General features: G+C 51.1%; 1 protein-coding gene across 2 annotated transcripts in view; it reads right to left on the bottom strand.

Annotated features, from left to right (window-relative positions):
• Positions 1-2,554: 2,554 nt before the first annotated feature.
• ATP2A3 (ATPase sarcoplasmic/endoplasmic reticulum Ca2+ transporting 3) overlaps positions 2,555-24,458 on the bottom strand; it is a 60,168-nt gene continuing 38,264 nt past the window's right edge. Inside the window, exons 10-22 of one of the 2 annotated variants that reach the window (XM_063174082.1) lie at positions 21,477-21,579; positions 21,124-21,255; positions 20,233-20,358; positions 17,611-17,829; positions 16,039-16,374; positions 15,002-15,222; positions 13,762-13,964; positions 12,878-12,963; positions 12,112-12,245; positions 11,579-11,696; positions 10,804-10,921; positions 8,804-8,876; positions 2,555-4,337 (exon numbers count right to left, since the gene is read on the bottom strand). In XM_063174082.1, coding sequence (XP_063030152.1) covers positions 4,292-4,337; positions 8,804-8,876; positions 10,804-10,921; positions 11,579-11,696; positions 12,112-12,245; positions 12,878-12,963; positions 13,762-13,964; positions 15,002-15,222; positions 16,039-16,374; positions 17,611-17,829; positions 20,233-20,358; positions 21,124-21,255; positions 21,477-21,579 — 1,915 coding nt within the window. In that variant the 3' untranslated portion in view covers positions 2,555-4,291. The remainder of the gene's footprint in view (positions 4,338-8,803; positions 8,877-10,803; positions 10,922-11,578; positions 11,697-12,111; positions 12,246-12,877; positions 12,964-13,761; positions 13,965-15,001; positions 15,223-16,038; positions 16,375-17,610; positions 17,830-20,232; positions 20,359-21,123; positions 21,256-21,476; positions 21,580-24,458) is intronic. The other variant, XM_063174083.1, reaches the window with a different exon arrangement.

Genomic DNA, 24,458 nt, shown 5'->3' with positions numbered 1-24,458 from the left:
AATCAGCATATTCCCAGACTGAAGCCACTGAGGGCACCTGCTGGTTGCCCTCCTCTTGGTCCCAAGTGCCCATCACTCCAGGCACACACAGATTTTGGCTCATTTAATGCCCCATTCACACCAAAAGCTGAGTGGCACCACAACAACAGGTCCAGGGAGCACAGTTGACCCTGTGCACTGCAGCCCTGCAAATCCTAACCCCAGTTGTGCCTCACAAGATCTGCATGGGGTAAAGCCTTTTCCTTGGTCAGTACTCCCAGGCTGTTTCCCCAACATGCCACTGCAGAAGTGGGAAGAAAAAGAGCCCAGATGGGGCTGAATCTCTGGCATCATTTATACAAAGTGATGGCCATGCCAGGTATGGTCCAAAAATCACAGTAAGCCTCAGGAGTTGGTAGTGGGGCCTTGGGTGTGTTTGAGTTTCAGGAGTGATGTAATGCCAAGGTCACTGAAGCTCATGGACATCTCCCAGCCAGGGCCCCTGCACAGCTCAAATCATTATTTGGTGAGTTTTGGTGGAGCAGGAGCCTGACTGGGAAGCAATATTATCAACCTGATGTACAAAAGAAGGACCAAAAATTAATGCTGAGTTTTCCTCTTGCTCCTCCTTCTGCCATCTCCATGAGCACAAAGTCCAACTCAATCTCTGATGCTCTTACAGGAACAAAGTCCCGCAGCCCCTCCATAGAGCCTGTCCCTCCTGCTGCCCCCCCAGAGCCTGGTGGTGCCATCCAGCCTTGGCTGAGCAGAGCATCAGAGCATCACCAGAAACACACACACAGGATGCTCACAGTGCCAAAACCCCAAACACACCAACACAAACCTCATCCAGACCTGGGCCACACGACACAAGTGAAATGCAGGACGCAGCACTTTGCTCTTTTTCCTTTTTCCAACGTGGGATCCCCATGGGATCACACACCACAGGGGGAAGAGCTCATCCAGCAATGACACAATGCCCCAAAACAGTACAAAAGGCTTCCCACCACAGCTGATCCCCCTGGTGCTCAGCCCAGGAACACAGGACCTTTCCCTCCCACCGTGGCCCCTGAGGAAGGAGTATAAAGTGCTCATGGATAATCACAACCCCATGCTGCCATCCAGCACCTCCTCTGCCCTGCATCTTGTGGAGGATCTGTCACAGCAGCCCACCACTCCTAAAGGTCTTGCTGGAAAGACCTGAGTTTTATTTATAGACTTAGACTATGCCAGGCAGCACCATCAAAATAAAACTAAAAAGGAAATAATTTCTAACCTCTGCTGCCAAGAAAAGCAAGGATCCCAGAGGTTTTCCCCTAAGCTGCTTTTTAAAAAAAGCTTTAGGGCTAAACAGCCACCCAGTGTCCATCTCCCTTGTATTGCACAGTCAGATGCCTTGGTAAGACACAAGAGCTTATCCCAAAGTGATGGTCTTGGCTCTGGGACCTCCAAGTTTACAAAAGAACATGTTCCAGCCTGTAAAACCTCCCAGCAGGCTGCTGCTGGCACACATGCAATAAATAACTACTCTGTGATCTATCCTGACCTTTCACCGAAGAATAAAGGAAAAAATACTTACATCTAAGGATATTTTTCTACTTCATTGAGGTGTTTGAAGTATGAGCCTCTGTAATCAAAAGTATGGGGTGAAACCTGTACTCCAAGTAATTAAAGGATGTGGGGAGAGACAAGAGATGTGGTCAGCCATTCTGAAGGGGAAATGGGGATGTGTCAAAATGGTCCCAACCTGCTCCAGGCAGATCTAATGCAGATTACCTGGGCATTTTCTAGATAGATTTAAGGCTTATAATATAAATAAAACACAATTTGCTGCTGCTGGGAAGAACAACCTGGGCACAGCTCTGGTTTCTTGCCCATGATGGTTCAGGCTTTGGTAACTCACAACTGTGACCCAATGGTTGCATGAACAGACTGACCTGCCTGGGCTTTTACACAAGAAACTTCTCCACACCACACACATTTGGGTTAAATTCATAACCCTCCACCTGACATTAGGTCCAGGGAAAGCAGTGTAACTCAGGAGGGGGATGGACCAAGCAGGTCCCTGCAGGCACAAGGGACCAGGGAGGCTGCAGGCCCTGCTGGACTCTCCAAACAGGGCTGGGATGCTCTGAATCCAGCCCAGCCTCTGAATCCAGCCCAGCCTCTCCCAAACTGGAGGTTAACCTCAGAAACAGAGAAGCTGCCTCCTCTGATGACACTGAGCTGGAGCTGGACTAAATTCCCACTGGCTGTTTTTCTGCACAGAACAATGGAGATGGACTCAATCATCTTGGATGTCTTTCCCAACTTAAACAACTCTTTAGTTCTGTGACCTGTACAAAAGTAAGGTGGAATCCACCCTTTTGAGGAAAGGCAAATCACATGTCTACAGCATTAGTCTTACTGAAGCCTTATTTTGGCTTATACAGTACCTGGGTCATGTCCTGGTCCTCTACACCAGGGTGGGTCTCATCCACGGTGAAAATCTTTGAAGAGGAATTGGTTATCCCATGGGATCAACTGATTAAATCATTTTGACAGAACACATTTGAAAAATAAAACTTCTTCAAGACAAAGTATAATAAGATTTTAAAAAATCAGCAACAATTTTCTAACGACAGAGTATCTATAAAGATCTTTTTTAAAGAGCTCCATATTAAAATTTCTTGAATACATTATATATTAAATACAGTAACAACATTTCATGCAAGGTTTTCTGTACAATAAATCAGCTCAGTAGTATAACAATTCTGTACATTCCCATTGGTCTGGGGGCTCTGCTCATCTTCAATGCTGGTGATGGAGAAAAGAAAGGAGGGATGATATTTGGCACCTACTGTATGGAAGGAGAGATGGTCTTGCCCAGATGATACAGAAAAACACTGGAAGCTTTGAAGAGGCAAAAAGTAGAAGAGGAAACCCAACAGCAAAGGAGCAAATGCTATCCCAGACCCTGGCTCTAGTGCTGTTGCTGGAATGTAAGAGAAAGGAAAGATACAGGCTCTGGCTAACTAAACATCATCAGGATGGATCCTAGGGGATGGTGAGGAAAACAGGAGGGAGAATTTGGAGAGCTGGAGAAGAGACCACCCACTATCAGCTTCTCAGCTGATGCAGCTCAATGGAGAAAGATAAACTTAATGGATCCCAAAATCCACTCCTGATCTACAAATCCTCACTGAAGACTGTCTGACTCCTGCTGTGGAAAAAATCCCCAGAGGGCAAGATGAAGTTGGTGCCTTACAAAAAGGGATGCCACAACAAACACCACTCATGGAAAAAGACCACATTATGTACAAGCATACATTCATTGCCATCGTGATCCCTTGGCAGGGATGCCCTGTGCAAGTCAGTGATGGTCTCCAGAGCAGAGCACATCAAGCCATGGATGTGCTCCTAAAAACTTAGGCTGTACTACTGCTGGGGAAATAGTTAAAAATTCACTGAGGAAAGAAAGTGTGACCAGGAAGGAGTGGTGGACATGAGGAATGCAAGGTGGGCATCCCCTAGCTTTCTTTACATGGCTGCCCCTCCAAGGAGAAGGACTGCCTTATATAGTGCAGATGGGATCCAGCAAGATGCCAGATGGAGAACAGACAAGACTTCATCGTGCTTTGGTGCTGGATGAGCCTGAGAAGGTGCTGGGCTTTCCACAATGCAGGGATCAAACAGGACAGCGTGATAAACAGGGAGAACTTCAACTTCCACCATAGGCACCTGACCTCGAGGTATAAACACACCTCCATGAGGTTCACATCAGTGTTGGGACACACTCTGAAGCCATGCCCAGCTGCTGCAGCCCTGGAGCAGAGCACAGCAGCAGCAACACTATGGACATCAGCAAGGCTCAACAACACAGCCCCCTCTCCTCTCTCCCTGCCCTCACTCACTGCCAAGCCCTTCCCAGCCCCTGAAGCTGCCTTGTGCATCCCATCCCACTGGGGGATGTGGCCTCAAATCCCAAATTCCTGCCTTAACCTCTCATGAAGGCCACCTTGCCCGTGCTCACTCAGTCAGGGTGAAAATTGCAAAGAGGGTCTCAAATTTGGCAAAAACAAAATCCCAAGGAACCACATTACAACGACTCAGATCCACACAGCTCCATCCCCAAACTCTAGGCCAGCTGTCCAGTAATTGCACTCATATGTACAGGAAAAAGAAAGCTACAGAACAAAACGAAAATCAGGATTTTTTTTCTTTTCGACGATTCACCCGCATTTGTCTGAGAGTCGGACACATGCATGTCCTGCTGGCTTTAGCGATGGTCACGCATGCAAGACTTCAGTCCCAGGGACAAGTTAGGGATCCTCTAGTTCAGAGTCGCCCTCAGGTCGTTCATTTCTTGTCCTCTTCTCCTGAAAGGAAGGGCAAAAGAGAGAAATGAAAGTATTGGTGAGGGTTCAAAAGCAAAGCAGCCCCATGGTTTTGTTACCGAGAGTGGTTGCTCCTGGGTTGATCCCAGAAGGAACCTGGGATCCTGTCTGCACAGAGCTGGCCTGACTGCAGCTGTGGCAGCTCAGGCTGTGGGAGGAGGAGGAGGAGGATGCTGGTCCCTGGGTGAGGAAGGTCTCTGCAAGAGTTGGGAAAAGGGATGAATTCATAGAATTCACAGAATGACTGGGTTGGAAGAGACATTCAGGATCATCGAGTCCAACCCAGCCCCAACACCTCACCCAGTGCCACATCCAAGCTTTGTTAAACACACCCAGGGATGGGGACTCCACCACCTCCCTGGGCAGCCATTCCAGAACTTTATCACTCTTTCTGTAAAAACATTTTCCCAATATCCAACCTGAGGTGGAGCCATGAGGGAAGGCGAGGAGGCAGGACCCTCCTCACTGCTCCCAACGAGGCATCATGCAGGGAGAGGCAGTGGCTCAGAGAGGAGGAAGGTCACTGCATCCTCCCACCACCCCAGAGCCCCAGCCCTGCTGCAGACATGGACACTGCTCCATGGGCTCACACACTTACACACACTGCCCATGTACCACACCCATAAATCCCTTCAAAACAATGAGCAAGGACCAAACTCCATCACAGCCACTGCCCCAGGGCTGCGCTCCCACCTTCTCCCCCTTCCAGATGGATGGGGTTGGAGAGGGAGGGTATCAGGCAACACATGGCCTGCAGGAAAGCGATGGTATCCAGCTCAAATTCCATGTGAGCAGCCTCAAAATCCCTGCCAGAATTTGACTTACAACAACTAGATCCCAAATTTTCAAGCAGTTGACAGGAGTGTCCCTGATCCCTGAGGCAGCAGCTGCCCTCCAGCCTGGGGTAGCTTCGTTTACCCAGAACACACCTTTTTCCTTAAAAAAAACCTACCCAGAAGCAGCACTTGCTAAGGAGAGTTAGAAAAATCCCTTATCATGAATCTTTTGACTGTATTTCTCTCTCTTTCATCACTGCACACATCACAAAATAAATCTCACTGGGGACTGCTGTTCCTGTGCTCTTGATAAATAAGGGTCCTGCCCAGGGTTACCCTGGGGCTCTGTGCCTGCTGCCAGCCCTGGTGCTGACAGCTTCCAGGGGAATTAATAAATAACAGGCAAGGCAGAGGGAAAAGGCTTTTTTGCAACTTCTGCCAAAATTTTTTTCCAGTGCTGGCTGCAGAGCCCCATCCTTGTGTGCTGGGATAAAATGGTTTGCAGCATCCCTCTGGATGACACGGCAGGCTTTGGTGCAAGGAAGGGATGCTGGCAACTGCACTGCACTAAATATCAATGCAATAATCAAAATTAATGTCCTCCCCACTGCAGCAGCCTCTCTTCCCTCTCCTCCAGCAGCTGAGCAGTCCCCACTGGGTGACACACCAGTGGTAATTTGCAAACCATGGCAGTTCCCCTAAAACATCACCCCATGGCTGTGCAAACGGGGAGGAGGATGCCATGGCATGTGGCAGGCACAGGAAGGGGACATGGCTGCAGTGTTAAACCACAGTGGATGCTCTTCAAAAAGTTGCTCTCAGGTGTCTAAAGTGACAAAATCCTGGCATGGAGTGAGTCAGGTGTTTCTACCAGCCAAGGGTCCAGCTCCAACATATGCAGGTCCCTGCATGCCAGTGTCTGTCTGTCCTTCCCTCACACAGGTGACAGGAGCAGGGCGGATGCAGGACCTGTTTGCAGGGATGATGGGATGGTGACAGTCTCTCTGGATGCTGCCTCACACCAGGGGTGTCACAGCCCTCCAGCACTTGCAAACCACAACTGCACAATGTGAGCTCAGCTGCTCCAAGCTCTGCTCCCCACAGACAGATGAGGCTTTTGGGGGGGCTTTTCCTTACTGCTTTTGACTTTCCTCAACAGGTTCCTGTAAAAGGTGCTGCTGGAGGGATGCAGGCTCCCACTGCCAGCCCAGATCACCTCCTTCGCCATGGGAAAAGCTGCAGCCCTTGTAGCTCTGAAAACTGCACATCTCCCCCATCACAGCAGGGCACTCTGAGCTCCAGCTGAGACCCCAGACCCCAGGAGAAAACCAAAAGGGAAATTGTCCACCATCCCTTTGCAATACCAGAGCAGCAACACTGGCAGCTTCCCTCTGCTCTTCCATTTCTAAAGCATGACACACAGACACACATAAAAAAACAGGAAAGAGGGGGAATTAAAACAAAAAGTGAGGCAGCAGAGCTGTAAAATCCTGTGTGAGTATTCCAGCCCTGGAAGGTGCAGCAGTGCTCTCCTGCAGAGCATCCCACAGCTCAAGAGAATATTTGGCCCATCACACAGCTCAAAGGATGGAAATTGTCCCCCCACCCCTTTGCAATACCAGGGCAGCAACACTGGCAGCTTCCCTCTGCTCTTCCATTTCTAAAGCATGACACATGGACACACATAAAAGAACAGAACAGAGTGGGAAATAAAAACAAAAAGTGAGGCAGCAGAGCTGTAAAATCCTGTGTGGGTATTCCAGCCCTGGAAGGTGCAGCAGTGCTCTCCTGCAGAGCATCCCACAGCTCCAGGGAATGCTTGGCCCACGGGGACACATCCTCTGCCAGCACCCAGCCAAGGTAGCTCCAGGCACACATTTCCCTACAAGGGCAGGCGCTCGCTCCCCGCTCTGCCGTGCCAGGGAGAGGATGGATGGCTGCCTCCTCTGCAGCAACACGGGCAGCTGCAGCAGCTCCTGTGCTCCTGGGGCACTTCCAGGAGCTTCCCTCAGACCCAGGTGCATGGGGGAAAATGAGGGTGAACAGCTCCTTTTTGCTATATGCTGGAGGATTTTTTGTGTTGGGACATGGAGATTTTGGTCCCTGCACGTTTCGGGCGGTCTCAGATGCAGAGCTGTGTCTGCCCCTGGCAGGGAGTGCGATGCATTTGTCACTGCACTGCCACCTCTGCCAGCCACTCTCCTCTGGGAGGATGCTGAAGCCTAAATCTGGTGCCAGCTTTGCAGAGAAGTGCCCAAAGCTCCCTCAGTGGTGGAGATGTTCACCCCAGGGACCAACCTCACCTGCAGATCAGCTGCAGTGCACTGTGCTGCCATGGGAGAGGGACCAGGAACAGGGTGGGGTTGCCACCATCTTTCACCTCCTGCAAAATGACCCTGAGGGCTGCTGTCCTCACTGGGCACAAGGACAAACAGCTGCCTAAATGCTGATCTGCCACAAAAGACACCAAGTCAATTCCTGTGCATCCAAATCTCCTGATTTTCAGTGGCCCTGCTGCTGTCAGGGCAGCAGGCATGTAGGGCAGAAAACACCTGCTTTGTGGTTTTGTCCCTGCTTTTACCACAGCAATGGTGATGCTCAGCACCCAGACAGGGCCTGCTGCTGGAACATGGTGAGAACAACCACAGCAGAGCTCCAACACCTGTGAGGGGTTTGCTTTGAGATGGGGAACATGAGGAGGTGCAGGGACAGTGCAGGAGGGGAGCAGGGTGGGCTCAGCAGTGGGCTGATGGTGCACAGAGGAACCTGAGCACTGGGGTTATCTCAGTGTCCTCCCCATATTTGGTACTTCTTGAGAACCACTTAGAAAAGAGACAAAGAGGCTTCTGCAAGGCCTTGGCACAGATGCCTGGAAATCTTCCTCCTGCATGCCACAGGATTCTGAGAGAACAAACACTTGAATGCATAGAGCATGGAAAATATCAAAGATACTACAGCAAGAGATCCCTGAGGGTGGTGAGCCCTTGTGAGCCTGTCAGTGTGTGACAGACCCTGAGAACATCTCCATGCTCCAGAACATCTGCAGCTCACACAAAGCCAACCTCAGAGGGGCCAGAGGGGAATGGAGGCAGTCAGATATGCAAAGGATGTGAGATGAAAGGCTGGATGTGAGCAGAGTGATGGGGAGAGGAATGTAAAGCACTGAGACCACAGTGAGAACTCAAGAGTCTCAGCTTTCTGCCACTTCAAGGACAAGGAAAATCCAGCATAATGGAAACACATCTTATCTAAATCTCATCAAAGGAGAAACCTTTCCATGCAATTCCTGAATCAGCAGAACTCACAGCTATACATTTACATTCCTCAGCTGAACACCCTTGGCCATCCCTTGGATGCTCCCATGCTGGAGACCATTCCCAAGCCCTGTCTTGCAGAGACCAAGTGCTAGCCTGGCTCCTGGCAAAAACTGCCATCAAACAGCTACTTCACAGGCTTGCTAGGCCTTATTCTGGAGCAAACACAGAGACCACTGTGGGAAAGGAGATCCTGTCTGGGTAGAGTCTCTTGGCTCTATTATTGTATCTCTGTTCTATATCTAAGCCATGTTCACCCAGACACATTCCAAGCAGGTCCCCACAAGACTGCAGGAAGCACAGGGATGCAGCATTCAGGGATGCAGCATTCAGGGATGAGACAGTTAAGGAAGCCAACCCTTGCTCTGGAGTCTTGCAGGTATTCAACTGGTGCTCCCCGCTCCATTTGGGTGTTACTGTCCTGAGAATGCCTGGCAAAAAAAAAAAATCACAAGACCACACATAAAAGTGGCTTTTGGAGGTATTTTCCTTTGCTTTTCAAAGGCCAGAGCAATCAGGAAGAGGAAGAGTTTCAATTGCTTCTTTCAAGTGTGATGACTGAAGCGTGATGATTTTGCCACACAGCTGTGATAGGAGAGTTGCATGGGAAACCCTGGATCCGTGAGACAGAGCAACCCATGAGCATCAGCAGCACTGTGACTGTGGGGATGAGGGAAGCTCAGAGCACCTGAAACATTGGGAGTGTGCCATGGGAGGAGAAAACTGAGCTGCTGTGCTGGCACTTGAGAGGATGTGTGCCTACCAGAAACCTCGCTGTGCTTGGAGCTGAGCAGGCAGAGCAAAGAAAAGCACTTCCTCCAGCAGTGCAGAGATTTTACAGAGAAATACAAAGTGTGGGAGAAGGACAGACTCAGCCTCAGAGTACAGATTGTGAAGTGAAGTCCAAGGGCATGCATAGGATGCAACATTAACCAGCTCTCCTACACCCAGTCTGGTGCCATGCTGTGGAATTGTTGCTACAGGCCTGTAATTGTGGGAGAAAACAGACTGGGTGTCTGATGAGAGATGAAACAATTCAATAAAAACAGGCTAGAAACAATTTCTATCTGGTTTGTAAACACAGGAGCCCTGCACTTCTGTTTCTCTGAGCAATTGCTGAGTTTCTGCATCAGCCCCATACAGGAAGAAAGGCTGACATGAGCACCACCTGCACACCAGGACACACTGATGGGGAGGGAGATCTGTTTGTGACCATTTCCTGCCTGCAATGCTTCCCCATCCCATATTTCCAGGTACTTGCAAAGCCCTGCTCCATGAGAAACCAAACACAGCTGTGACAATGCCCCAGAGCCCTCCTTGACAGGGCTGGCCAGACCTGCCTTCATCCTGGAAAGGCAAGAGTGGCTTTGCACAGATTTTCTGGGTTGTTATTACAGGGTGAAGGAAAAAAGAGGGGTTTGCTATGACACAGGTTGCCTGAGGGGTGAAAAGATGGTTTGAGCAAGGTGATGGTGTGGAAGAAATCCAGTCCTCACACTCAGATTGTTCAGATCTTCCCTAAGCAAGGACAGTGCCCTTCCTGCCCCGCTTCTCCCTGCTATCACTGTCAGGGCAAGCTCACCCCAAAACTGAATAAATAAATCCTATTTCTGGAGAGGGGCCACCCCTGTGGCAGGCACAGCACTGCTCAGCAGCCCTGGGAAAACCTGTGGGCTTAACTCAGTGCTGAGATATCCCCCACAGCAACAACTTCTGCAAGAAATGAAAGAAAAGATGATATCATCTCTTTGGAGGGCTGCCCAAAGACAGGCTGTGATTTACAGCATGGAGCCCAGGAGCACACAGGAACTGCTGCTCCAGTGTCACAGGAGCTGCTTCTCCTCTGGTTGTGCCAAGGGCTGCATCCTGAGAGATCCCTTTAAAGTGGGCAGCCACTTCAAAGCCAGTTTAAAACCAGTTTATAAGGTGTTCAGCTCTCAGTGGATCTTAGCACAGAGGTTGCCAACACCAAATAAGGATGGACGGAGAGAGGTGGAAATCTGAGAGGAAAAAAGACAGGTTTCCTGTTACAAATCAGTGTTTGATTTGTTTTGCTTCATAAGCAAAGGGATCCAGTTCCTGGAGGTTTAAGAGGAACTGAATTAATAACTTGTGGCAGGTTTATCTAATGCTCCAGCTCCAAAGGGAGCATTTCAAGCAGATGCAATCACCAACTGCTCTGCCAGGCGTGGCACCAGGAAGGAAGGGAGCAGGAGAAGACCCTTGGCACAGCAAAGCTGGGTGAACATGCAGGTGCAGACATCACACAAGCAGAGGAGGTGAGTTAGGGGTCCACAAAACCCCCAGGAACCCCAAGCAAAGTGCCACCCTAACCCAGGGGGTGCAGACCATGCTCACCATCCAGGTGGTTGCGGGAAAGGTACTTGAGGCCTTCATCCAGCAGGATCACAGGCAGGGAGATCTTCATCACAACCACCCACTGTGGCCAGCTCAGGGGGGTCACCTGGAAGATGAGCTGCAGGGTGGAAAGGGTTGGACATGTCACTAGGGGAGCAGGTGGGATATTTTGTTGTTTTAGGGATCGCATTGTTGTATACAAAGGTTGAGAGAGGGTCATCACAGGAATAAAGAGGGAGGATCCAGACAGCCCAAACAGGAGGATTTCTTCAAGGTCTGTCATGATCCAAGGTGGGTTTTGGCCAAGATTAGTGAAAAATTATAGTCTTCACCTCTCCTGCAGATGGGGAAAGTGAGGCACAAGGCAGGACTGTGTGTTTATGTGGTCACAGGTGCTCAGCAAATGACAAGGGACAATGCAACCTCCTGGGTACAGAAACTTCATCTTAAGCACCTTTGGGCACCAACCAAGACATCCCCAACCTTGCAAAGGAGACAACTCCTAAAGGGCTGAACCAGCCTCTGGAGATATCTAGAACCTTTGCATTGCACACAGGGAGAGCTTTATACTCCTGCCTCATGGGGCAGAATGACTCCTGATTTCCATGGCTCATGGGGCAGAATGACTCCTGATTTCCATGCTGGGTTGAGCCATGGGACCTGGCCCTGAGAGCGCCTTCTGGGAACAGCCACCCCAGAAGTTTCCCGACCCAAAGATTGCCCCAGGGATGTCCTTGTCCACAGGAGGCACAGGGAGGTGACAGAGGGCACTCACAGGCATGGGCTTGACATAGAGGATGAGGAAGTGCAGAGCCATGGACATGATGATGGCCCCCAGCAGCCAGATGTTGAGCCAGGGTGGCATCCTCAGCAGCGACTGGTTCTCAGAGACACTGTGAAAGTGAGGGGACAGGGTTAGCCCCAGAAACCTCCCAACAGCTGCCCATGCTGGGAATTTCATTTCCCTCCAATATGCAAGGCCATATGCTATATCCTTTCTTTTCCAGGCTGTTCATCCCCAGGCTTTGCTGCAAACTGGATGTGGATACAACCAGCAATGCATTGATTAGGGCTGATCATTAATGACCAAATCACTAATGAATGCAGATCCAGTCCTTCCTTCACTGCTCCCAGGCACAGCACACTGCCTTGGAGCAGTTCCTCTGTGGAAAACCCAGAGCTCCCCTGTGAGGATGCTCTGAACGGCTCTGCTGAGCCAAAGCAAAGCCCTCAGCCCACCCAGAGCCACTCAAAGGGACAAAATCAGTCACACACAGAGCAAGGAGAGCAGCCCTGTGGGCAGCACACCTGTTCAGAGCATTGCACATTTCGATGGTCACCAGCACAGACAGAGCCATCGTCGTTGGGTATCGCGACTCGAAGATCTCACAGTCAATTCCTTCAAAGATGGGGTTGTCCTCAGTGCACCTCATGAAGTTCCTCTGTCAGCACAGGAAACTGCTGGTAAATACATGGCAGAGCAGCAGGAAAGGCAGGAGGAAGAGTGGACTGGTTGGGGGGCAGGTGATGAACTGGGCTGCTGTTAAATGTCCCAGGGGTCAGAGCAAGCAATAAAGTGCCTGCAGTGACCCAGCTTCTGTTGGGGTTGGGCCTTAGGGGTATGGCTGGGCAGTGCCTTGAGGCTCTCAGGTGCAGTTAGGAAGGAGTTTGAGCAGACACATGTGTCTCCATCAGAAATCCATCTTCCATTGCACATGCCATTGGGACATGATGGCACCTGCTTTCCCCCTGCCCTGCAGTTTTCACATTAGCTACAATAATGTAACATGAGAACAGATCCCTTCCAATATGGGATGAGGCACAGAAGGTACTTTCAGCTTCTCTGAATCTCTCTGAATGTGAAACTTTCCCTACTATGCTGGTGGCTGGCAGAAGCAAGGCTGGAAACAACCTGAATGAGAAAATTTGCTTCTGTTTTAAATTACTGTCTTCTCCACCAGGAATTTGGGAATGCCACAACCAACACAGAGGAAAGATAGATAAAAGACCCCAAGACATGAAAGCACACCCTCACCCATGTCTGCAGCTGTCAGCCTGTTCCCTCCTGACTCACCAGCTGATGGAAGGAGACCTGCGGTCCCTCGGCGTCGTACAGGAACCACCAGGTGGCTGCTCCCACTGTGGCCAGGCCCACGTACACTGTGGCCAAGAGAGACACCCTTACCCCAGCACCAGACAGGGACCCCTGTTGTGTGGTGATGTCAGGGTTTACCCCAGAACCTCAGGCCCCTCCCCTGATAATTCCCTCCCCAGGTGTGTCAGTCACCTCTTTTCCACACCTTGACCCCTGCCCAGCACTGTCTGTCAGTCCTGGCATTCCAGAAGGGCACTGAGTGATTGGCAGATCCAAAGGATGCCCTCTACCCCTGGGGGGCACTGGGCCATCCAGGTGTCCTTTGTCCCTTTGGCCCTCCCCTCCTGTCCCTGCTTGGTGGCTCCCTGCCCCTTCCCTGCCCTCTCCCCAGGGTTAAAGGAGCAGCAACCACGGGCTCAGGGAGTTCTGTTGGAGCTGGTGCTGCATTCAGAGGCCTGAGGGCCAGAATAAAGCTCTGGATCCAAACCCTCCATCAGAACCAACTCCTTTCCTTCACCATCGCCTCAAAGCTTCTCCACAGAGGGAAACCTGAGGAGCAGCCCCTGTTATGGGAGGAAGCTCCATCCCAGCACCACCAGAGCTCCTGCAGGCCTGGACTTGTCCCCACGGGCCCAGTGCAGCACCCAGCCAGCCCAAAGTGTCTGTGGGGTGAACACCACACACCCAGCCAGCCCAAAGTGTCTCTGGGGTGAAACAGCACAGTGCCACTATTTGGTTCAGCAGTGAAGGCCAGACAAGCTCAGGCACGTCTCATCCAGCTATACTGGTAATTATTCCAGTAGACCCCAGCCCAGGACAGCCCAGGCCCACCCTGACACACCCTCCCAGCCAGCAGCACCCACCTCCCACAGCCAGGTAGCGGAAGAAGAGCCAGCCACTGATGAGGGGCTCCTTGGGGTTGCGGGGCTGCTTGTCCATGATGTCCAGGTCGGGGGGGTTGAAACCCAGCGCCGTGGCCGGCAGCCCGTCCGTCACCAGGTTCACCCACAGCAGCTGCACGGGGATGAGGGCCTCGGGCAAGCCCAGGATGGCTGTCAGGAAAATACTGCAGAAAAAAAAAAGGGATGTGAAATTATACACACTCTGGGCAGCTAAGGTTCTGTGTCATGCAAGGGGGAGAGAACATCTGGATCCAAAGCCTCAAACTGTCTATTCACCCCAAGTCCTGCAGACGAACCCACAGCCCCTGATAAGGAACCTGAAGCCCAGCACTGAATTTTGCAGCTAAAATTTGTTTCTGTTGCTATCAAAATCTGCTTTGCAGTTATCCAACTATTGATGTCCCCAGGCCACAAAGGTACCTGTGACAGTGTTTACTGGGGTCTCAGGTTGAGGGAAGAGACGAGGATTTGACTCCATGTTTCAGAAGGCTTGATTTCTTATTTTATGATATATATTATATTATACTAAAATAATAGAATAAAGGATTTCATCAGAAGGCTAGCTAAGAATAGAATAGCAAAGAATGATAACAAAGGTTTGTGGCTCAGACTCTCTGTCCAAGCCAGCTGACTGTGACTGGCCATTAATCACAAACATCCAACATGGGCCAATCACAGATCCACCTGTTGCATTCTACAGCAGCAGATAATCATTGTTTACATTTTGTTCCTGAGGCTTCTCAGCTTCCCAGGAGGAAAAATCCTAAAGAAAGGATTTTTCATAAAAGATGTCTGTGACAGGTTCCCATTCCCAGCACAAACACCCATGCTGAAATGCAAGGGCAAAGGATGATCCCAAGAGATCCCAAGGTTGTGCTGATGTTGCTGAGGACTGGGAGGGATGGGCAGGGGCAGGGATAGCTCTGACTGGGTGATAGCAGCCTGTGTACAAATATCTGCACCCGGATCAGGCACTTGCATGAGCTTAAATAGGCAATACTTTGACAGAACAGGTCCTGCAGTATGGCAGGATTGTAAAACTACCAAAAAAAAAAAAAAAATCAATCTCCCTGCCCTTGGGGAACAAGACATGGTGCCTGGGATTACCAGTTTGGGCGCTACGTGCTGCTGCCTGCAGGTGCCCTGCCCCAGGGGATGTGTCCCCCCCTGCAGCATGGTGCCCACTGTGGGAGGCTCTCACCAAACAACCTCCCCGACATTGGAGGAGATGAGATAGCGGATGAACTGCTTCATGTTGCTGTAGATGGCTCTGCCCTCCTCCACGGCCGACACGATGGTGGAGAAGTTGTCGTCAGAGAGCACCATCTCAGCAGCTGACTTGGCCACGGCCGTGCCCGACCCCATGGCGATGCCAATCTCTGCCTTCTTCAGCGCCGGGGCGTCATTGACACCGTCACCTGTCTGCACACAGCCGGGGTCAGCGTGGAGGGATTGTGCTGCGCTGTGATGTCATGGTTTGCCTCAGATACCCTGGGCCCCTCCCTGAAGATCCCTTCCCCAGGTGTGTCAATCACTTCTCCTTTCCCCTCCTAGCACTGTCTGTCAGTCCTGGCATTCCAGAAGGGCACTGAGTGATTGGCAGATCCAAAGGATGCCCTCTACCCCTGGGGGGCATTGGGCCATCCAGGTGTCCTTTGTCCCTTTGTCCCTCCCCTCCTGTCCCTGCTTGGTGGCTCCCTGCCCCTTCCCTGCCCTCTCCCCGGGGTTAAAGGAGCAGCAACCACGGGCTCAGGGAGTTCTGTTGGAGCTGGTGCTGCATTCAGAGGCCTGAGGGCCAGAATAAAGCTCTGGATCCAAACCCTCCATAAGAACCAACTCCTTTCCTTCACCATCGCCTTAAAGCTTCTCTGCCAGAGGGAAACCTGAGGAGCAGCCCCTGTTATGGGGGGAAGCTCCATCCCAGCACCACCAGAGCTCCTGCAGGCCTGGACTTGTCCCCACGTGGCCAGTTGCAGCACCCAGCCAGCCCAAAGTGTCTGTGGGGTGAAACACCACACACCCAGCCAGCCCAAAGTGTCTGTGGGGTGAAACACCACACACCCAGCCAGCCCAAAGTGTCTGTGGGGTGAAACCCCACAGTGCCACTGTTTGGATCAGCACCAAGGGCCAGCCAAGCCCAGGCACGTCCTGTCCAGCTATATTGGTATTTACTGCAATAGGATGGAGCAGGGTGGGGAGGAGGGGACAGGGGCTGGCAGGGTGTCCCTGAGGACTCACCATGGCCGTGATCTCGTTGAAGGACTGCAGGTACTCCACGATGCGGGATTTGTGCGCGGGCTCCACGCGGGCGAAGCATCGCGCCTCGCGGCACGCCTGGCGCTGCGCCTCGGGGGGCAGCTCATCGAACTCCCGGCCCGTGTAGGCCCTGCCAGACACGTCCTCGCTCTCGGAGAAGATCCCGATCCGGCGGCAGATGGCCACCGCCGTGCCCTTGTTGTCGCCGGTGATCATGATGACGCGGATGCCGGCCTTGCGGCACATCTCGATGGACGAGGTGACCTCTTTGCGCGGAGGGTCCAGCATCCCCACGCAGCCCACAAAGGTCAGGTTGTTCTGGGAGGGAGGAACACACCCCAGACCCACGTTAACCCCTTGGGATGCATCCACTTCCCACCTTGGGCTTCACTGGGATTTCCCCAGTGAAGGGGAAAAACTTCCCCTTCACTGGGAAAAAACTTCCAAGAGGTTTCTGGAATTTATGGTATAAATAGGTAGGAATTTATGGAATTCCAACACACCCCCTATAGCAAGCCCCACCACCACAACCAACCCTATCCCAAGGCCATAGCCAACAACACCCCAGTCGGCCCACTCTTCTGGGTAAGGATCCAGTGAATAAACAAACACTTCCAACATCCCCCCTAAATAAACCATAACAATCACCAAAGACACAAAGCAAACCCCCAAGCTTACCAGCCTACCACACCCTACAACCGCCGCTACAACCAGCCCCAGCACCCAGTAATAAGGAGAGGGGTTAGATGCAACTGCCAACCCCCCTAAAATAAAGCACAACCCTAAAAATAAAATAAATTCTATCATAAATTCCTACCTATTTATACCATAATTTCCTAACTATGGAATTCTGTGGCAGTGTTGAGGATTGCAATACAAGATGTTTTCTTGTATTGCATTACCGTCTGTATGACAGATTATCTTTTGTCAAGTGGGCAGTTTGCCTTATCTCTCTCTGTGAGTGACCACATTCACACCTCCCTTGGGAGGGGACACCTGCTGATAACAGCTATTGAATGTCCCTGCATGGCTGATAAGAACTACAGCATCCCATTAGGAGATGTGAGCCCAGAGGGAGGAGCCAAGCATTCCTACATGGATATAATCTGGAGGTTCTGGAACACCAGGACGGCTTCTCCACTGGATTCCCCAGAGGAACAGCAGCTGCCTCTCCTTCCACTGGATCTTCACAGGAAGAATCCATCCTTCTCTACAGGATCCCTGCTCCAGCAGAACCACCCCTGACACTGCAGGAGGGCTGCAGCCACATTTCCAATTGGACTGCTGCCAACACCCTGACCCAAAGGGTCACGTGAACAGCTAGGATTACCCAATCATGTATTAGCTAGAGACACGTGAACAGTAGAGATTTATTATAAATATAGTCTTTTTAGGAATAATAAATTTGCCTTCACTGGATCATGTTGGTCATGGTGTGATGTCCCTGAACCTCTGTGCCCTGCATTTTTGGGGGAGAAAAATCCTGCTGGGACAGCTGGGGAAACTCTGGGCACAAGGAAGACGGAGAGCAAGGCCAGATGTGGGGCGCTGTACCTCGTAGTGGACGAAGGCGGCCGAGTCGTGCAGCTGCATGCTCTCCCTGTGCACGGGCGCGTCCTGCGTGGCCAGGGCCAGGCAGCGCAGGGTGTCCATGCCCATGCCCCAGTCCCGGATCCTGCCCAGGATCTTGTCCCTCACCGGGGCCGTCAGCGGGACCTTGGCGGTGCCCACGCGCACGTGGGTGCAGCGCTCGATGACGCTCTCCGGGGCGCCCTGTGGGGAGGAGAGGAGGACTCAGGGGATGGGGTGAAGATGGAGGGTCAAAGGAAGTGTCAGAGGGAGGGAAGGCACCATGTTTGGGTAAAAACAGAGGAGATCTCCCCAAATTCCAGCACTCATCCCGGCCCTGTGGCTCAGGGCACTAGATGGCAGCCTCTGACTGAACACACCGGGATCACACCCAGGTCACCAAGAGCAGGATCTGCTGGAGAGCCAGCTGACTCCTGCAAAACCTACAGATCCTCCCGAAATACTTCCACCCCACACTGTAAGAGTGACAGGGGGTAACATGGTCAGGACAAATGGAGACAAGAGATCTCTGCAGCCAGGTCTTGGGTGGAACTTGGGGTTTATTGCAAAGGGCCTGGGTGCAGGGCCCTGCTGGGAGCTGCCAAACACAGCTCAGAGCAGGCCCCAGAGAAGAGAGGGCGAGAGAGGATGAGAGAGTAAAAGCGTAAGAGAGTAGAAGGGGTGAGAGCTAAGAGGCAAGAGGTAAGAGAGCGAAGTTCTCATTACAATACAATAAATCATCTTCTGTGTTGAATATTCTCATTCTCACTAATCAATCTAGTACAATATACAAATCCTATAGCATTTACATCCAGCCTATAAGAATCATTACATTACCACACTGTGTTACATTTTAAACCCTAAAAACTCCTCTTTGGGCCCCTTCTGCCAAGCTGTGGGGTCTGCTCTGACCCTTGGGCCTGTCTGCAAGCAGAGGGTGTTGTTCCATCCAAAGGGGATCACCTTCAGCTGGCCACACCATTGTTTTCCAGTTGTTCAGTAACTGAGGTATCTCAAAGCTTGCTTTCATTTCAATCTCGCTTTTAGTTTCCATATTCTCAAAATCTTTTGCCAGGCAATCATATTTATAAGGCTTTCCTGTTTCATCTTCCTCAACACCACCCCAAAGACCCCTGCTCTGACCTGCAGAGGATGAGAGCTGGAAATCTCTGAGGGAACAAATGTGTGATACTCAGAGGATGTTTGTGATGCCTATGCAATTCAGGAAAACATGTCCTTGAGCATCCCAGCCTCTCACCCCAGCCCTCCTGACCTTACAAAGCACCCTGACATTACTCTTTAATATAAAACTTGCAATCTTTCTATTGCATCTCTTAAAAAGCTCTCCCAGGGCCACAGATCCAGAGGCTTCAGAGGGTCCCAGCCTGGCCTGGAGGGCAGAGTTCACCCATCCAGATAATTTCCCAGTGGGAACAACAATATTCAAATCTTCTCAGAGTCAGCGGGGAGAAATTCCACCACATCTCTTCCCTTGGGAAGAAAATTTCCTATGAAACACTATTTTATTTCTGGCTTCAGTGGAAAACTGGACATCATCCTTTGGGCATTACTGGCATCCAGAGGGTCCAAGCCTTTAATAAAGGCAAGTGCCCAAATTCTGCACAAGGGCAGCTCTCCCTTGCCCCAGCACTGGCACACTCAGCAGCACCTTTCCCTCCCTCTAAACCATCTCATCCCCTTTCTTCCCTCATCAATATGGCAAACACTCACCTCCTCCCTGATCCCACTAGCCTACCTGCTGGATCCTGAATCCCCAGGCAGCTCAGAGTTTTCTCCAGCACTGCAGGAAATGCTCTGCAGTTCCCCTCACCTTCCCCAGAGTGTGAGAGTAGCTGCAGAGCATCACCACTGCCCTGTGCAGCCAGGGCCAGATGCTGCTGTGTCAGGACCTAGGGCATCCCTCTGGCTGTCCTGAGCAGCCCAGACCCTGCCAGGGGGCTCAGGGACCCTGGCACAAGAGCCCAAAACACCTGTGGGTTTGAATATGACCTGTGGACCAAATCACCAATGTTATATGAAGGTCTGCAAGCCACAACAGTTTAGGTAGAATAATAGTGAAGTTATCACAGGGTGGAAAAGTAGATTTTAGAGTTTCTGGTATGGGGGTTCAGGAGGCAAGATGGAGGGAACTGGGCATGTCCAGCCTTTGTCCTTCTTCTTCCTGGCCTCCATCTTCTGCTGTGATGGTGGCACTTTTGGATTGGTTTAGAGTAGAAGCTCACTATCTAACATAGGTGATAGGTATTGGAAAGTAATTGCAAATAATGTATTACATGTAGTTTTTAGTATAAAGACATAACACTGCCCTGGGGCAGGCAGAGTGCCTGGAACTGTCTTGCTGAGCTGACCTTGGCAGGGCAGGAGAAAATCTTTTATAGGTAAGACGCAATAAACAACCTTGAGACTGAGAACTGAAGAGCTCAGAGTCCTTCTTCAAGCGCTGGGAAAAGAAACTTCTGAACTTTTCTTGGGTTCACTCTGACAAGCTAATGATCCCGACACTGCTGGGTGTGTGAGGGGAAGCTGGACCCTGCAGGTGCTGCAGCCCTACCTTGACAAACAAACCAACAGTGGCTTCAGCCCTACCTTGACAAACATCTTGCTGCCAGCAGAGTTGTTGCCAGCCCCGCTGGGGGTGCAGTACACGGACATGGACTTGCGGTCCCGGGAGAACTCCAGCGTGCACTCCTTCCTCATCAGCTGCTTGATCACCTGCAGGACGAGCACGGGGCTGAGCAGGACAGGCCAGGGACACTGCTGCTCTCTGACAACCCTGCTGAGCCCTTGCGGTGGGAGGAGAAAGGCAGCCACAGGAGCCAGGAAGGTTTCTGATAAGCTTGCCTTATCAGAAAGGAGTCAGAATATTTATTACAACCTGCACAGATCTATCCTGAGGAAAAATGCTGGAACCGAGAGCCCTCTGAGCAAGGGAAGACATTGTAAGATCCAACAGAGGAAATACAGACCCAAAATAAAGTGTGTTTTCACCCAGGAGGACAGGGAGACACTGGAGCAGGGGAGTAGCCAGAACAAGATATTTTCTTGTCAAAAATAGATGTTTCCAAGGAGCAAATGTCACTGGGGCAGGCCAGGCTCTGGGGAATGGGGTTTGGTTCCTGCTGGAGGGTGGCTGCTCAGTGCAAACTGGGCACCCAAAGATAACTCCAAACTTGCTCATCTGCAGCCAGACCTCAGGCTCTCATTTAGAGGGTCTCTCCTGCCTGAGCAGGGACTGCACTGAGTTGAAGCCTCAGGAATCACCTGCTCCAAAGCTGGTCCTCAAGGCCCTGGCATCAGCTCCCCAGGGCCACTGTTCCAAAACCAGCTCACCATGAGAGCCCAGAAATCACATCCTTGTGCAAATCGGTCCCTTAGATCATTGCAAGTGTTTATTTGCCCAAAATTCAGCCATCCTCAATCCCTCCTCTCCCTCCCATCCCCCAGTGCTGCAGCTCACAAGGGTTTCTCCCCACTCACCGAGTTGCAGGCGTTGGCTCTCTCCACCTTGGACAGCTTGCTGAGGTCAGTGTTGAAGACATTCATCTTCTCAACCAGGCACGTCAGGGCTGTTTCAGTGGCTTCCCCCACCTTCTCATAGACTTTTTTGGACTAGAGGGCAGAAAGAAAGAGCTTAAGCTTTAGAGCACATCCTCCACACGCTGCTGCTGCTCCTGAGGATGCTGCCACCCACCACACCAAGGCATCCCCAGGGGATGAGGGAAGCCAGGGAAGGGGATCCCAAGGGACAAACTACTCTTGCTGGACCTGAAGCACCTGAAGCACAGCAAGAGCATCCTCCCTACCCCACCCAGGCCCTGGTGCCCCCACACCTCATTGTAGTCCAGCGAGGAGTCATTGCAGAGGGCACAGATGGTGGCCAGCTCCACCAGCCCGTCGTACTGCCCGCACTGCACCGGCTGCTCGTCCTTCAGGCTGTGGGCAGAAAACAACAATGGGGAAATCCAGAGCACACAGGGAATATTTCCCTGTCTGCTCTGGGGTGCCCTGACCCCCAGGGGAGCACTGACTTTGACCATCATTCATGGAGAAAGTTTCCTAAACTCCAGAATAGACTGGAGTCCACAAAAGTATGAAATAGATTATAGAGAGTAGTGTAGGTATATCACTTAGGTGGGAAATTTAGGTTTTGGGATTTTTAGTATGTTGTGGATGGAAACAAGATGGAGGGCACAGGGTGTTGTCCTGGGTTTCTTCTTCTTCCTTCTTCTTCTTGGGTTTGGGTGGCATTTTGTAATTGGGCAGGAAAGTCTGCATTGAGGGCTCTGTGGGATCAGTTATTGGGTTAAAAGGGAAAATAATCCAGGTGTCAGTTCTTAATTGGATAGTTTAATCTTAAAAGACCTTGTACCAAGAGATTGTTGGCCATTTTGTGCCTTCTAATGAAAAGCTGCCAAGCTCACAGTAGTGAGGCTGTTTTACTGATAAGAAATAATAAACACTTGAGTCTGAACATGAACTTCTGCCCTGAGTGCCTTCAATCCAGACCCAGGGAAACCACAACTGGAACCACCACGCAACCCCAACAGCCTCACACCAACTCACACCTTCAATACAGTTAGCTCACCCTAAACATCCCTCCTAGGGGGATACACAGCCTACACATCACTCTTGTAAAAGCAGAAGCAAAAGCCCAATTAAAGCACCAGTGCTGGCAATAAATCCTTGGGTTCACATTTTGTACTTTATTAAATGGGGCAGCACTAAATCGCAAATAAAATATCACAGGAGGCAAATAAATTCTGCAAGTGGCCCAGAACAAGGGGAGCAGCAGAGGAGTTCAAAGGAGCAAGCAGGGGCTGCTCACAGGCTGATGATGAAAATGACGGACCAGAAAAGGGGCAAAGAAATTCATGTTAAAACCCATCCCCTCAGGGGTTTCCATTTGCTTTGAATCCAGAGGAGCTGTGGAACCAACAGCAAGTCCCTTCCCCTCCCTGTGATGCTGTTTCACACTCCAGAGGGAACCCAGGGGAGCATTTAGGAGCAGCAGAGAGCTTGAACAGCTGCACTGCTGTGGCTGCTTCCAAGCAAGTGTTGAACTGTGATCTCTGCTTCCTCAATAGCAGCTCTTTGCTACGGAAAGGAGCAGCCCTGAACACTCCAGCTGCTTCTCCTCTCCTGGTGGCAGGAATGGTAGCAGTGGTTTTGAAGGAAATCAAAAATTCCCCTGGTTCCAGCAGAGGTAACTGCAGGTTAGAGCTGTGTAAACCCAGCCGGTCATCTGCTGGCTGGAAAAATAATTTGTCAGGCATTTACTAGGATCAGCTTATTCCACTGTTGGTTCCCAATGGAAAGAACATTTTGGAGCCCTTGTTACAGCTCGGGAGCGGAAAACACGGAGCAGCCAAGAAAATCTGAAAAATCTGTTTGCTGAGGGAGACAAAGCCACACTGGGCTGTGAGTGGGAAGGGAGAGCCACTGCTCCTGCCCAGAGAGGCTGCCCAGCCCTGGGCTCACAGGGAGGAACAGCAGACACAGCAAGCATGGCTTGTGCAGCACGGGATCCCCTGGACATTGTGGGAAGGGATGGGAGCCCCATGGTCAGACCCGTGTGCTGGGAAAAACATCAGCAAAGGGGCTCTGTCACAGACATCTTTTCATGAAAAATCCTTTCCTTAGGATTTTTCCTCCTGAAAAGCTGAGAGGCCTCAGGAACAAAATTTAAATATTGATTATCTGTTGCTGTGGAATGCAACAGGTGCATCTGTGATTAGCTCATGTTAGTTTGTTTGCAATTAATGGCCAATCACAGTCAGCTGGCTCAGACTCTGTCTGAGACAGAAGCTTTGTTATCATTCTTTTCTGATTCTACTGTTAGCTTAGCTAGCCTTCTGATGAAACCTTTTCTTCTTTTAGTATAGTTTTAATGTAATATATATCATGAAATAATAAATCAAGCCTTCTGAAACATGGAGTCAGATCCTTGTCCCTTCCCTCATCCAAGAACCCTTGTGAACACGGTCACAAGGCTGCTGGCTGGGTGCTGTGTGAGCAAAGGCAGCGTCCTGCATGAAACATCCCCCTGCCAAGGCCAGGTTAAAGCAAACAAGCCTTTAGTGCCACCAGCCCTGGGGGAAGGGGGATTCTCTCCTCAGCAAGCCCACACATCCCTCTCCATACACAACGCAGGCACAGGGCTAAATCAAAACTCAGGAGCAACAAAAAATGTTGCAGACCAACAGAGTGGCCCTGAATGCAGCCCCCAGAGCCAGGGGACACTGATCTTCAGAGGCTGGCAGGCACAAGCTCAGCCCCTGGGTCCTCCTCAGTTTTAATTGAAATGCACTGACTGACATCAGCTTATGACTTGACTCAGCTTTTAATGGAGATTCCTAGCCAAGGATCAAATTGGCTCCATAAATATTCATGAAATTATGTCTGTGGCTGAGATGAGTTACAGCTGCTCCACGGATGAGCAGAAGGGACCACGCTGACAAATGTGTCTGGGATCACTGAGCAAAGCAGAGGGGAGCAGAGAGTGCTCCCACCACCAGCTGAGCTCCTCATCTGCCTTCTTGCTACACTGAAAGCCACCACCTCCTTCCAAAGGAACAGGAATAAACAAATACAACAGCAGAGAACCCCATGAGTGTGATAACACTTCAGAGAAAAGTCCCCAGCTCCCACTCCCTGCCCATGCCTGCCCTGAGACACAGCCTGACATCAGCAGGACCCAGCTGCCCTGGGCACACCAGCCATGGCAGCCACCCCTGCTGTGGGCACAGGGCTCAGGGAGCACTGTCCTGGTGGGGTTTGAGCCATTTGCAAATCCCCCTGAGCATTGCTGGTGG

The sequence above is a fragment of the Melospiza melodia genome, chromosome 21 (genome assembly GCF_035770615.1).
Source record: "Melospiza melodia melodia isolate bMelMel2 chromosome 21, bMelMel2.pri, whole genome shotgun sequence".
In the NCBI taxonomy this organism is placed as follows: domain Eukaryota; kingdom Metazoa; phylum Chordata; class Aves; order Passeriformes; family Passerellidae; genus Melospiza; species Melospiza melodia.
This window is presented reverse-complemented; position numbering and strand designations above follow the sequence as displayed.